This window comes from Beta vulgaris, chromosome 5, assembly GCF_026745355.1.
Source record: "Beta vulgaris subsp. vulgaris cultivar EL10 chromosome 5, EL10.2, whole genome shotgun sequence".
Taxonomy (NCBI): Eukaryota; Viridiplantae; Streptophyta; class Magnoliopsida; order Caryophyllales; family Amaranthaceae; genus Beta; species Beta vulgaris.
Window position 1 is genome coordinate 12113796 of NC_079206.1, and position 13921 is coordinate 12127716.

General features: G+C 37.8%; 1 protein-coding gene across 2 annotated transcripts; it reads right to left on the reverse strand.

The window, feature by feature from the left end:
* Positions 1-4033: 4033 nt before the first annotated feature.
* LOC104892819 (hypothetical protein) lies at positions 4034-13111 on the reverse strand. 2 transcript variants are annotated; one of them, XM_010678827.4, is made up of 15 exons: positions 12380-13111; positions 12240-12301; positions 10073-11008; positions 9708-9771; positions 9563-9625; positions 7420-7483; positions 7244-7337; positions 7072-7155; positions 6872-6961; positions 6756-6783; positions 5696-6220; positions 5254-5315; positions 4890-4999; positions 4722-4809; positions 4034-4610 (listed from the first exon to the last, which is right to left on the reverse strand). In XM_010678827.4, exons 1-15 carry the CDS (start codon positions 12813-12815, stop codon positions 4317-4319), a joined length of 3000 nt encoding a protein of 999 aa, XP_010677129.2. In that variant the 5' UTR covers positions 12816-13111; the 3' UTR covers positions 4034-4316. The 2 variants fall into 2 exon arrangements, with proteins under 2 accessions (XP_010677129.2, XP_010677130.2); XM_010678828.4 differs by having other exon boundaries at positions 12392-13109.
* Positions 13112-13921: the final 810 nt, after the last annotated feature.

Sequence of the window (13921 nt, forward strand, 5' to 3'; positions counted from 1 at the left end):
TATTCTCCCCCTAAGCTTCCCCAAACCCTAAAGCACACAAACACCCCACCGCTCAGCACAGGCTCGCTGGTGACCAGCCTAAGCGTCGTGTCGCTCACTGATCGCTAGTGAGCCTAGTCCCCGTCCTTTAGTTTGTCTAGAAGTTTAGTTTCCCCTCCATATTCCCCTGTTTCGCGTCCTTTGTCATCCCTCTCCCCCGAATCTCCCCTTCCTCCTAACTTGTTCGTGTTCGTCGATTTTCCCTTCCCCAGTTTAGCATTATTCCTTGCCCCTTCACCATTTTCGTTGGCTTTCGGCTTTTAGTGTTATAGGTTAGGGTCGCAGCGAAGCAGGCGGTGCAATAGTTATGGTGGACCAGGAGTGTTTTGTTCCACCAATACGACGACAACAATAACAAACCTGACGTCGTCTTTGTGCTTTCTCTTTTAAGTATTTTTCTTCACTATATCTTTGTTATGCCACATGTATATTTGGGGATAAAATCTCAGCAATTCAGGTGCAACGCCGTAAGAGTATGGAGCACCAACAGTTCGACAACAATGGCATGAAAGGTCGCGCGGCGAGCTTGTGGTTCCTGCGATAGTCCCAGTGAAAGTTGTTAATTTTTGGGACGATGTATGGGTTAGTTCGTTATGATTTTGCCTTAGTTTATGTGTGTTTATCTTTCTAGGTAGATCTAGTTTTTCTATAAGTATTGATCTAGGAATTAAGATTAATAGTGTAGTTCATCCTAGAGTTTAACATGCTTGGATAAGTAGAACTTTAGGTATCTATGTGCTGGCGAAGAACAAAGGTGTTTATCCTACAAAGAATTTTGTTCTAAGGTTAAGGCAAAACCTAAATATGTCGTGTTTCAATCTTCTTCTTTAAGGATTACAAGTTTCGGTTGCAGATCTTCGGATTAGGTGGTTGGGTAATAAATTGAAGAAATTTATCACCCTATGTTTATGTGATGACTTCGGGAGTAATCACAACTAAAATACGCATCTCGTGGGAGGCCCTCCAATTTTATTTGGGGAAAGTTTTGCCCTCCGCAATTGCCGAGTTTCTACCTCTTAAGGAGAAACTCATGATACCCTCAGTGCAGGGTACGAAGTCATGAAAGAAAGTGACTTCAGTGGTAGTTTCATCTTTAGGATCCCGGTAAGACTCCTCATTTTAATGACCTTAGGATTTACTGTCTTGTGAATAAGTGGTTCCACAAGAACAAATTTGGCAATCCATTTGTGAAGATCGTCTTGGTTTAATCTCTTGACAGTATCCATCTCATGTCAATAGTTATTTAGATGCAAGACACAAAGGTTATCTCCATCAACAAACTCCCGAGGAAAGTTCCCCCTGTGATTTCCGTCATATCCTGTACATGAAACGTCAGACTGGTAACATATCACAATTGTTTGTAACGTCTAGTCATCTTTATTTTATTAGGTTGTATCAAGAGCTAGCTTAATCGTTTTAGTGTTTTTTTAGCTATCATTTATCGCTAGGATGTACTCTCTATAACTTGTAATTTCGTTTTCAATTAATGCAAATTTCTCTGATGTAAAAAAAATAAAAAACACAGCTGAACCAAGAATCCTTTTTTTAAGTAAAATGTTTGGTTTGGTTTGTGGTTTGCAGTTTTGATTTTATTTGAGGTTTCATTCCTCAACACAATTTGTGCTCATGTTTGATTTTCTGAAAACACAATAATTCATGTTAACACCTACTTCTTCTGTTTTTTAATAGGTGCATCATATTAATTGCGTAAGCTTGCCGATTCACAACTTTTATAATATTTTTGACTATATATTATTAAAAATGAACTTTCATTAGGTATCCCTGACTTTTACGAATATTGAAGGGCACCCTCACAGTTTCCAAACTACACAAGGTGCTCCTGAGGTTTTAAAAAATAAATTATTGGACCTTGCCGTTAAGTTTTCGTCAATTCTGTTAGTCCTAAAGGCCAAATTCTCACCCAATGGCCTAAAATCCCTACTCAACCTCCCATCCATCCATCCACCACCCAGAAAACCACCCCCTCCTCTCCCCTAGCCCCCCAAAACCTCCCCCTCCTCTTCTCCACTGCCGAAAACTTCCCCTCCTCTGTCGTCGGAGACCTCCACCCTCTTCTTCCCCACCCCCGAAAACCTCCTATCACCCCTTCCTCGGCCCCGAAAACCTTCCCCTCCCCTTCCCTATCCCGAAAAACCTCCCCCTCCCCTTCCCTTGCCTCAAAAACCTTCCCCACTACCGAAAATTGCCCCCTTCCCTTCCCCAGCCCGGAAAACCTCCCCTATCCCCTTCTCCTGCCCCGAAAAGTTTCCCCTTCCCTTCACCAGCCTCGAAAACCTCCCCCTTCTCCTTCAAGGTTGGGGAAGGGGTGGGGGGTTTTGGGGCTGGGGAAGTGGAGGGGAAGGTTTTCGGGGTTGGGGAAGGGGTGAGGGAGGTTTTTGGGATTAGGGAAGGGGAGGAGGGAGGTCTTCGGGGTGGTGGTGGCTGGTATGGTGGCATAGCGGTGGTTGGGGTGGCTGGTAGGTGAGGAGGGGTATGGATTTAATTAACTAAGATTAATGAGGTTCAATTAGAGTTAGGTTTAATTAGAGTTCATTAGGATTGATTGGTAATAATTAGGTTAGTTAGGAGTTGATTTAGCATTAATGACTACTAGAGTTGACGACCGTTAGTCATTAAGGGTATTCTGAGTATTTTTCAAAACTTTAGGAGCACCTTGTGCATTTTGAAAATTGTGAGGGTACCCGGTGAATATTCCTAAAACTCAAGGGGAACCTGGTGAAAAATCCGTGTTAAAAATTATACAAAAAAAATATATTTTGAAAATATATACTTCCTCCGTTCCATTTTAAATGAAACGTTTGCTTTTTCACGCAACCCAACACGCTTCTTTAGCCATTAATATCTTTAGTTGTGTACACGTAAAAAATATAAAAAAGTTATAATTTGATAGTATGCATCGAGACGAATCTAACAAGATCCCACTTGACTATGTTTTTTTTATATATAATAACGATAAATTGGAGTTAAAATTGATCAATGAATAGTGTCATTTCATCCCATGTTTCATTTAAAACAGAACGGAGGAAGTATTGTGATTAACTTAACAACAACTAATATAATGATATTTATCTTTGCACAATAGTAATTAAATATGGTCAAAGATTAATTCCAAATAGTGTAAAAATCAATATGATGCATCTATTAAGAAACGAAGGAAATATTACACATTGTGGACCAAGTTTGCTGAAAATGAGTTTTTTTTTTTTTTGGCATTATTACTTTGAGGTCATGGGTTGTACCCTGCAATACCTTTTAGACAATCATTTATGGAAAAAGTATTGGCGTTTTATAGTGAAATGCCAAAATGACATCTCACACAAAAAGACAAAAAAAATTGGTACCAAAATAAAGTCACGGTACCAAAATGTACCAATACCAAAATAAAACATGCTAATATAACTGCTAAACATAATTTGACAAAGTATACAGAGGGTTCAATCAAACTCAAGAGTTAAGACCATAGACCTATTAGCCCACAACCTCATATAAATTGGATTCCTCGTTTGATACAACTTTGACACAGATTCTCCAAATAACTGAGAAAAAATTGGTATGGAGAATGCTAAAAACAAGGAGCTGAACATTATTTAAAAGAATTTTTCAATGTTGAAACAATGTAATCTAAGGTGCAGTCTTCAGTTGAGAGTCTCAACATCTGCATAATCAAGATTGAGTAAAGGACAAAGGAAGTAATTTATAATTGAAGTTATATGCCATGAGTTGATTAGTGTATGTTTTGTGTCTTTCTCAAATCATCCTCGCACCTGCATCCCTTCCAAAGTTAAACCTCGACTCCTGAAACATAATTAAACTTCACAATATTGGGAACGATGTCGATGAGGTAATAACTCCTATGTAAACACCCCACACTTCATTTTGATATTCCCATCTGTATATCATTGTGCTGTTACGTTATAATATCACAAAAGTTTCATGAAAAGGCTAAAGATAGAGAAATATTCAAAAGGTAAAGTGGAATACAATAACCAACCTTTAATTAGAAGCGTCGTCACCAAAATTGTCAAGTTAAATGGCATTTTAGAAGTAAGGGGTGTATATGTTTGGGATTCTTTGACAAAAAATACAAAGGCTATATCATTTATGGCCTTCAGGGTGTATGGTTTTTAAAATTCTACAACAGATACAGTTTCTATGATAAATCAGTCAGCTAGAGTTTCTATTTGAAGGACATGGATTACTGTACAACTAAACCTTGCAATTAGAATCCTCAGAAAATTTACAGAAGTAGATATCTTCTAACTACGAGGTCTTACAGGTTCACATAATAAAGGCAACGAGTTGCTTTTAGAATCCTGATGTTGAGCCCGTTTCAACCTGTGGTTATGTATGGCATCATGACATGGAGCAAAGAACTTGTGATTAAGAGCTTCGTCAGCAGTAATCCTCAATCTCGGACTCACGGTTAAGCATTTTTCGAGCAAATCAAAAAGCGAATCAGGGATAACCTCAAGAAGATCTCGTCTTTTCGTGTTTGCAAAATACCATTCTTTTATTGTCATTGATGGTAAGAATCTTATATCCAAAAGTTCCTGCAATACATTTTGTCCGATAAAATGTAAAGTAGAACATAATCTTTGATGACCAAATTCATACTTTAAAGACAGGAGAGTGTATTTTCGTAAGTATATGAAATTAGTTACCGTTGGGAAGGAAGATTCGCGGTTGTGTAACTTGGCCACTTCCCACAGCTCTTCATTGCCCTTCAATTTTACTATGTCCTTCATGTTTCTACAACAGTAACAAGATTGAGCCAAATTTTGACCAACACAAAATTGATGCTAAGCAAACGAAGGGTTAATGATGCTTACTGTTCTGGGTCACCATTAAAGGGCATTTTTCCACTTATCAGGTAAAGTAAGGTGACACCAGCTGACCAAACATCAATCTTAGGACCTTGATGCAAAGAACGAAGCAAGACCTGTAAAAATTTGGGGGAACAAAATTCTAAAGCATGATCCAAGTAACTGATTCTATGCAATAACAGAAGGAAGTGCACTGATGTCTCTCACAACATAGAACCTAATTCCACAAGGTTTTGATGAACAGGGATGGTACAAATTTTCATGTTACAACAAATTGTTTGTAGGGTGGCTAATGCAGATCCAAAAGACAATTTTAGGAGAGCTATGTGATACGAAAGAAACCAGACTAAACAGCATTTGGTACCCTCACCTCTGGAGCACGAAAACCTTTTGTCCCAACACATGGACCATCTTTATTCGGTTTGACTTCTCCTGATAGAAAAAAGAGAACATATTAAGCAGAAGAGCAACGGTAAGGATCCCACACCTGGGTACATGATGCGCATTATCACATGCATAGTCATTTTAATACATCGGCATCTAGAAATTAAAATAACATAGATGCATCATAAAAAGAACATGCAAATGTTAGAAAGAAAAAAGAACAATATGCTAGAAAAACATATAAGGATGTTCAATGGAAATAACATGCGAGTACATTAATCAAGAAAACATGGAAGAAATAAAATAATAACATACATGTATCATTAAGAAGAAGAAAATCTAAGCCAGAGCATGCTATGTGGGTGTAGGAATGCGGCAAAAGAGAATACAGACAAGGGTTGTTCCATTTGCAGTTTTATGCAGCATACCTCTATTCTTCAGTGACCCAGCACCAGAAATGGCAATGCCGGAAGAGTGAAGTGGAGCTGGTGTGGGATGAATGAATTTTCTATCTGTGATCCCAGGTGAAGCAGCAACCCTTTTACGATTAGAAGCTGGAGCTTTTGCTGCTTCAAGAATTGGGCTTTGCATCTGAGCAAAGTTCATCAGCTCCTTGCGACCTTTACAAAGAAGTGGCTGGGGCTTTCTTAATCTTTCTACTGAAGGAGCTTGAGTGCTTGTCATGTCCCTCGTAGAAGTTATGCCAGACCCATCTGCACCTTGGCTAGTTAGCGAATTGCAACGACCCAAATCTTCGTAAGCCTTCAATTTGTCAAAAGTCTTCTTCTTCGTTGTCTTGCTCTCGAGGACACGGTTGGATCCACTTGCTGCCCCTTTCTTGAGTTCGGATAATTTACCGCCCAGAAAATTCTTTCGTTTGTTGGGAGAAGTGGACTTAGAATGAGCTGACAGATTATGTTGAATAGGTTGCACGTTGCTAAAATGTGATTTTTCTGTCACGACATAGAGACTTTACATGAATACAAGATACACTCATTTATTCAATGTCACGTCAACTTGAATTGAACTCTAAAGTAAAGGAAATTGGATATAGGCATATAGCTATCAATAGCACTACTACATGTTTTGTATAAGAATAATTTGTCTGGCAAACTTGACAGTCACAAAACACTAGAATTGAACTTAAGTCTTCAAGGTAATGAAGGCTTGAATTACTTAACCTAAAGATAAAGACCAGTTTGAAAGGTCGACAGGCTAATATGTTAACTTCTCATAGAGTGATGAAGAGGTACCATTTCATCCTTTCTAGTAAATATAACAAGGGAACTCCTGATTTGATTACGCTCACTTTCATTATCATTAGCAGCTAGCTAAGAAGGATGAGATTAATTTCCTTCCAGTAATCCACACACAAGAGACAAAGAGGGTGGCAAACACAAAATGAAACACAGAAGAAAATAAACCAAGTTTGAGCTTTTGATTTGAATCAAGAGTTGATGAAAGAAAAAAAAAAAAAAAAAACCTTACCAATATTCACATTTTTCTGATTCAAATCCTGCAAAGAACAGGAAAACAGTAAGCCAAATTCTGATTTTACAAGGCAAGAAACCAGTTGCTGTTACATGTAAAAACTGCAGACTCACCTTAGCAAGATTGAAGTCAATCAGATACCCTTTGTTGGTTTTGCATGTAAAGAGGAAGTTTCCGGGCTTGATGTCTCTGTGAAACATTCCCTGCAAGCATATAACCGGACTTTATTTCTGTATGTGGAATCCTCTTTCTACCACGAAATAATGTAAATATCCACAAACTTGTACATCAAATTGGCAACATTATGCTCTACCTGCCTATGAAGACCACCAAGTGCCCTGAACATGCAATAACCATACCACTGCAGCTGAGATATATCAATCTCCCTTTTCAACACCTGCAGCAGAATCATGATCATGTATGGGTAAATAACATGATAGCTAAGATATAAAATGGCAAGCAGAGCTCCAAAACTATCAACTTACTTCAGGCCTGTCATGATCAACGTGCTCTAGAACAAAACAATCAGCACTTTCACTCTTGAGGGAACCTTCATATTTTATCACAAAATTCTTTCCCCTGAGAAACAATATCCTTGATCTTCATTTGATATCATAAATTCATCTCACAACAATAATTTCAAAATCAAGACTGAACATACCCAAATCGTTCAAGCATCTTAAGCTCATTCTTGACATGGTTTTTATGAGCATTTTCATGAGGACCTACATTGTCACAAACAAGATCCTTGCATCAGCTTTGGAAATTTATGTCTCTTTTGCACAGCAAGAGAAAACACATATCTAGAATAACTTTATGACATCAAAAGTGGCACCTGAAAATACTAACAATTACAATAATTATAATCTATAGATATGTCCCTTAAATATAAGACCTGAATATCAAAGTTTTTCCCTACTTCAACTTTTCCATATCCACACCCTTTCCCCTTTTGCAAAAATGAGCAAAGTACTTTAATCAGTGAACACTAAAATTAAGCCTTAAAAAAATAATAGAACATCAACTGGTTTGAGTTAGTAAGTTACAAGCAGTTATTACTTCCAGTACCCTCCCAAAAGCTGGAAACAGCATGAATCTTTAATTCTAGAAAAATTGTCTCTTAGATAACTTAATTTTCTGAGCTTAATCACTGAGATTTTCGGCGCTATGTTCCTTATACAAAACCGTCCAGGCCTTCCCCATCTGTAGCATCGCAGAAAATTTCAAGGAACTGCATTTTACGTTATGTTCTATGCCTATGTTTTGCAGTTCTTCATAAGTATTAATGAATCTTGAACAATGTTGAAGGGGAACATGAATACAAATACAACAGTCAGATGTCTTCTAATGCATCCTCCTACCTGTTGATGGGACAATACAACAGACCTTAAAAAAAAAGCTTTCCATGACAAACTGACAGAAGATTTCACAAACTAAGCAACTTAACTAAAACCGGGAAACCTTCTTATAAAGAGGCAATGTAGAGAACAAAAGGTAAGATCACCACAGAAGCAGGTCCTGTTTCTGCCATCTGATCACCTTTTGTCACCTTTTTTCCATTTTTTAAGAATAAAAATTAATGAACACATATAGCAACTAAAAGGCAAAGAGTAACTGCAAACTACACAATTCCAATAGTATCTGAGGAATCCGAAGCCCCAAAACAGAAACCAATGAGATTGATAGATTAAAATTTGATGTGATATAGTTTAAAGTGAAGCAGTCAAAGAAAAGAGTGATAGTTAGCTAGAAAATATGGTTTCAGCTTCAACAGCAAAAATAATACTCACTCTGCTTTAAATAAAAGTGTCTCTCGGATCAAATAATTTAAATTAATAATGTGCTGACAAAAGTCGAGATTCGAGAACACTACTCCCTTTGCATTTTTTTACTTTACCCACTTTCTTTGTGTGCGTTTGCTAATGCACTTGCTTTACCTTAAATATCTTTTATTGCATAAGAGTAAAAATTATGGTTGACTGAAGATTAATATATAAAAAAAGCATTGAGATAAATCAAACAAGACCCAACATGACTATTTTTTTTCTTATATATTGAGAAGAATTCAGAAGATTCTTTCCAATTGTGAAGAGTGTCAAGAGTCCAAGTAGGTAAAAGAAAATAAAGAGAGAGTATTTAACATGTACAATCACAAATCATTTTACTCCTTTTTATTGGAGGGGGGTCAAATTTTGCTTTTTCACATTCAAGGTTTACAACTTTGACTACACTTACACACTAAAATATGTATAAAGGAAAAATAAGATTATCATGTGGGGTCATGTTAGAATTCTTACAATAAACTTCCTCCATTCTTTTCCGATTGCAACAATGGGTTTGAGCATCGGTTTTGAGGAAGTTGAAAAGTAGGTAGTTTAGCATGAAGATAGCCCTTTAATTAACAAGAGTGGGAGAGAAATAAACCTTCATAAATCAAAAGCAACTATAGGAGGCAAAGAAGGTTACTTTTTTTACCAAAGTGGAAATTGTTGCAATAGATGTGAAACTACCCCAAAGCAGTAATTGTTGCAATAGATGTGAAACTACCCAAAGTGGTAATTGTTGCAATAGATGTGAAACTACCCAAAGTGGTAATTGTTGCACTAGAAAAAGAACGGAGGAAGTATATCTTTGAAAAATCAGCATATATCAAACATATGCATTAGACCATGAATAAGCAAATGATAACATAAAAAATAAATAAAAAGCGGATGGAGTAACACGAAAGAAAATTATGAATCCCGAGAACAATTAAATATTCAGTTACAATGATTTCAGAGAAGCAGAATGTTTGTTTTTCTTACATTTTATGGCAACTGTCAATCCATCACTCTTTCTCCGTGCTCTGTAAACAGTGCCATAACCACCTGTAAAATGAGGGAAATGAGTGCCAGTGAATTTACAAAGACTGGTATGTATAACCACATACAATCATAGCCATTATCTTACCTGAACCTTCTTCCTCCACCACTGTGTAAGACTCAAATTCTGGAAATTTTGACTTCTGTTGATCCTGTAACATAATGCATAACTTTTGAGATACTTGCATACTTGAACAAATATAAGCTTCAGTACAGAATCAATCTTGTCCTTAACATTTTTGTAAAAGAAATTAGAGAAAAACCACTTCAGCTTCCCTTGCAGCACTAACTAGAGTCAAACCAGAAAGTACAGCATAAAAAGCAGCATATAGATGAGCTAGTATAGCATATAGTGAGATGATTTATTAATTTACAAAGAGGAAAGGTGCACTTCAATGCCTTGAATAGAGTAAAATGACAGTATATAAACATATTGGAGAGAAAGATGCCTACTTTGGAAGACTTGGTATTATTGTCGCATCTTTCTTGGATAGATGCGTTATTCCTAGCAATGTGTTTGGATTTATCCATCATGGCAACAGTCATTCGATGTTTTGGACCTCTCCGTTCTTTATGGTTAAGATCAACTTCATGATGCTGCATAAACTTGGACGGAGTTGTTTGTTTTTGCATCAGCTCATCCTGAGGAACATTCTTCGGTGGTGATAATTTTTTATGCAACTTATGAGCAGATTGTGGATCAGCAGAAACCCCAGGCTGACTTGTTGATTTTGTATTTGTCAGATCCTCTTTCACAGTATGTGTGCTACCAATAATCCCGATGTTTGGCTGACATAATTTGTCCTTTGAAGGAAAACCCTCCGTACAAGAGCCAAATGTAATATTCTTGACTCTTTCTTTAAGAGGACTTTCATCCATCAATGGCTGCTCACTTAACTCCTCTACTTTTGTTTTGGGTATTTGACTGTGTTCGAAGTCCTGAGCAGCAGTTATAATAGGTGTAGTCTCCACAGATAAGTTTTTATCTTGTTGATCAATCTCTACACAGAAAGAAACATGGGAATCCATCCTACTAACCAAGGTTGTCATGTCATGATGACTTCCTTCTAAAGCAGCTGAAAATTCTGCAAATATTTTTTCATAGTAATTAGGCAGATCTAAGGCTGTCCTGCTGGCATAACATTTATCTTGCTGTCCTTCCACTACTACACATTTGTCCAGGTCATTGACTACAGATGGGTTTTGCTTGTTTTCAGTTTCCTGATCATCAATGTTTAACTGATATTCTAAGAATTCAATACTGGCATTCACCATAGATGGGGTCAAAACCATGTCACTGGTGCTAAGAAGTTTTCCTGCTTTGTGAAATCCGCCAGACGATGGCACATTTACGACTGTGCCCGGATAAGCAGCTTGTAGATAAACTCCCTGCATAAGACAATTATACATAATGAAAAAAGGTTAAAAAAAGTTATAGTAACTTCACATCTTCACTGAAAAATCAAATGCTCAAGATAAGTGACGAAAAAAAAGAGGAGGAAGAGAGCAGCAGTCTGACAATTTTTTTGTCACGTCACAGTCATGGTTAAGCCATTGTAGATTCAAACTCGATTTGTCACCCACAGCAACAGAGTTAACGCCTTAACGGGGAAAGACGTGAAGATAAGCAAAGGATAACTGAAAGAGAGGGAAAGGTTCCTTAAAAAAGCAACAATTTCAAGATGTACTGTGAAATATCTTTGTGCTTATCTGATCTGAGTCAAAATTTTGTGCATGCTGCTAAATGCAGTCCTACGACTCCAAGTCTCCAACCAGGCAACCACATAAAAGCTCAGCATTAGGCTTTCTAAATGTGGCTTTATATTAATAAATTAATAATAGTAATATGGAAGATAGGAAGGACAACACGTGTAAGCACTCACCAACTCTCCTTACCATCAATAAAATCTTATCTTCTTGTAACCCTTCTTAATTGTAGTGATGGCATGAGGGAATCACCGTAGAGGCATAGACCTTATCCTGATGATTCTAAGAACCCCTTTGAAATCTTACACAGTTACACCTCTCCATGTCTTACAAGGAGCTTAAGGGATAGACAAGAAAAGATCTAAAATACAGCACAACTCATTCTCATCTATTACCATGATTCACCTAGGGAAGCTCTGATAATAATCACTATAAATTTCAATGGCAAGTCTCATCATCAAAAAACCTCTCTTTTCTCCGCTCTCATAAGTAGTGGTCTAATAGGGTAACTAACAATTCCGAAGAGTATTCTCATATCCTTGAGCATAATAAATATTGGTTCGTTCTTCTGAAAAAGGCTCTGAGTAACCACTATACAAGCCCAATGTCCTAAGTCCTAACACCATGGAGGAAACATATAGAAGTAGAGTTCTCACCAATACAAATACACAGATAGTAGCTCAGCCATTCGAGTTAAAAGAGCTGGCACGAGGTGCAGGTCTACTTATTTAGCTTGCAAAACAATCTAGTTAAACGTTGTGTGTGATTTAGTTTCGCAGATAATAAAATCTTATAAAATTATTCATATCAACCTCAAAAATTCACATATAACCAGGTTAGAACCCTAGAATTAGCTTTGGACATTTTAACAGCAGAATAAAATACAGAAATCATCTTGAAAAAACACTAATACCTCACAGCAAGTGCTTGCTAATCTCAGATTGTCACTTAAGCTCGCTATTTCCCGCTCATTTTCTGCAATTCATCAGTTTCTCAACTATATAAAAGTTCGAAATAGAAATTGATACACATATATAAGAGAAGATAAGATACCAGATTTCTTACCATCAACAGATCTCAAAACCGCTCTTTTCTTCACCACCGGAATCATTTCATTCCCTAACTTCTTCCTCTTCCTAAAATACACTCTCTCCACTTCAGCGCAACTGTGCGATAATCTCTCTCCTCCAAACACTCGTAGTTCAATCTTTGGCTTGGAACTCGCAACAAACTCCCCAAAAGCACTGAAAGCCGCCATTGAAAGCACAACAAAGTTATTCAAGGTCAAATGAAGTGGCGAATTAGGGATTGCGCAAAGAAATTCCACAAACTCCGGCGATGTTCGGAACAACGAACACCTTCCAACAAGTTCAATCAGAGAAGCAGGTCTTCCGAGTGATAAGAGAATGGATGCCAAATGCCATGCCTTCTCAGTATAACAGTAATTGCTGCAAGTCGCGAGCTCTGAGCTCCAAATTTGAGCTTCCATGGTGGTTTAGAGATAGATCTAGAATCGCGAAGTTTAAAATTAGGGTTTCGGAAGGAATTGAGTTGGAGCGATTAACAAATTGCAGGATCCATGGTGGAGAGAGAAAGAGAAATGGTGGAAATGGAGGAGAGAGAGAGAGAGAGAGAGAGAGAGAAAAATATGAGCGCGAAGACTGATGAGAAAGTGCAGTTGTTTTAGGTTGATTTTTGAGATGTCAAATTGTGATGTTCCCGCCATTGTCTACTGTGAAATTTCGAACTTTTCGGGTTGTGGTTTGTTTTGAAAGAGAGAAGGATTGGGCAATTTTCGAGTAATGAGTATCATACACAAAAGCCCAACGTAACAAGAGTAATACTAATAGACGTTTAGTCGTTTACTACAAGTTTACAACCATTTGAGAATTGAGACGAGATTGGAGGATTGGTCTAATAATGGGTCGGATTGAGTTAGATTATTTATACTTTCAATAAGATTTATATTTGAAATTGAAGTCTAATTTTATGTTTATTTCTCAATTTAGATTGAATTCTTTTCCTCGTATCTGGTTGGATTTAAATCTAATTTCCATCATACTATTTTAAAATTCAAAAAATAAAATTAAGGGGATGTTCGGTTGCTATGGAGTAAAGAGAACGGAATCAAGAAGGGGGTAGAGGCGGAAAGGAAAGCAAAACCTTAGACGTTAAGTGTTGTTTGGTTGGTAAATGTCATTCCACTTTCTTCCTCCTCTAACCATTCCTCCACCATAGCACCACCACTCCTCCATCTCTTATTTCTCGCCGCCTCTCCCTATCTGGTAATGCCACCGCGTCGTTGCCCATCACCCGCCTGTCGTTGCCTTCTTCCACTCCCCCTTCTTGCGCAACGCCTTCTCCCCCCTCCCCCTCCATGCGCAATCCTTCCCCCTCCCATTCCTTGCGTGATGCCTTCTTCCTCTCCCCTTTCCAGCGTCGTCGCCTTCTTCCCTTTCCCGTTGTTGTAACTGCGTCGTTCTTCCTTTTTTTGGTGGCTAGTGGCTTGATTGATGTGTGTTCGGGTGAAGGGATTGGGTCGAATTTGCGATGGTCGGGTGGGGGGTGGTGGTTAAGTCGTCAAGGAGATGGTCA

Excerpts from the sequence above, each read along its gene's own strand:
- LOC104892819 (XM_010678827.4), bottom strand. The coding sequence starts at position 12,815 with ATGGAAGCTCAAATTTGGAGCTCAGAGCTCGCGACTTGCAGCAATTAC. Across the intron at positions 7,338-7,419 it reads AAGATGCTTGAACGATTTGG|GGGAAAGAATTTTGTGATAA; the intron begins GTATGTTCAGTC and ends ATTGTTTCTCAG. Across the intron at positions 5,000-5,253 it reads AAGGTTTTCGTGCTCCAGAG|GTCTTGCTTCGTTCTTTGCA; the intron begins GTGAGGGTACCA and ends AAATTTTTACAG.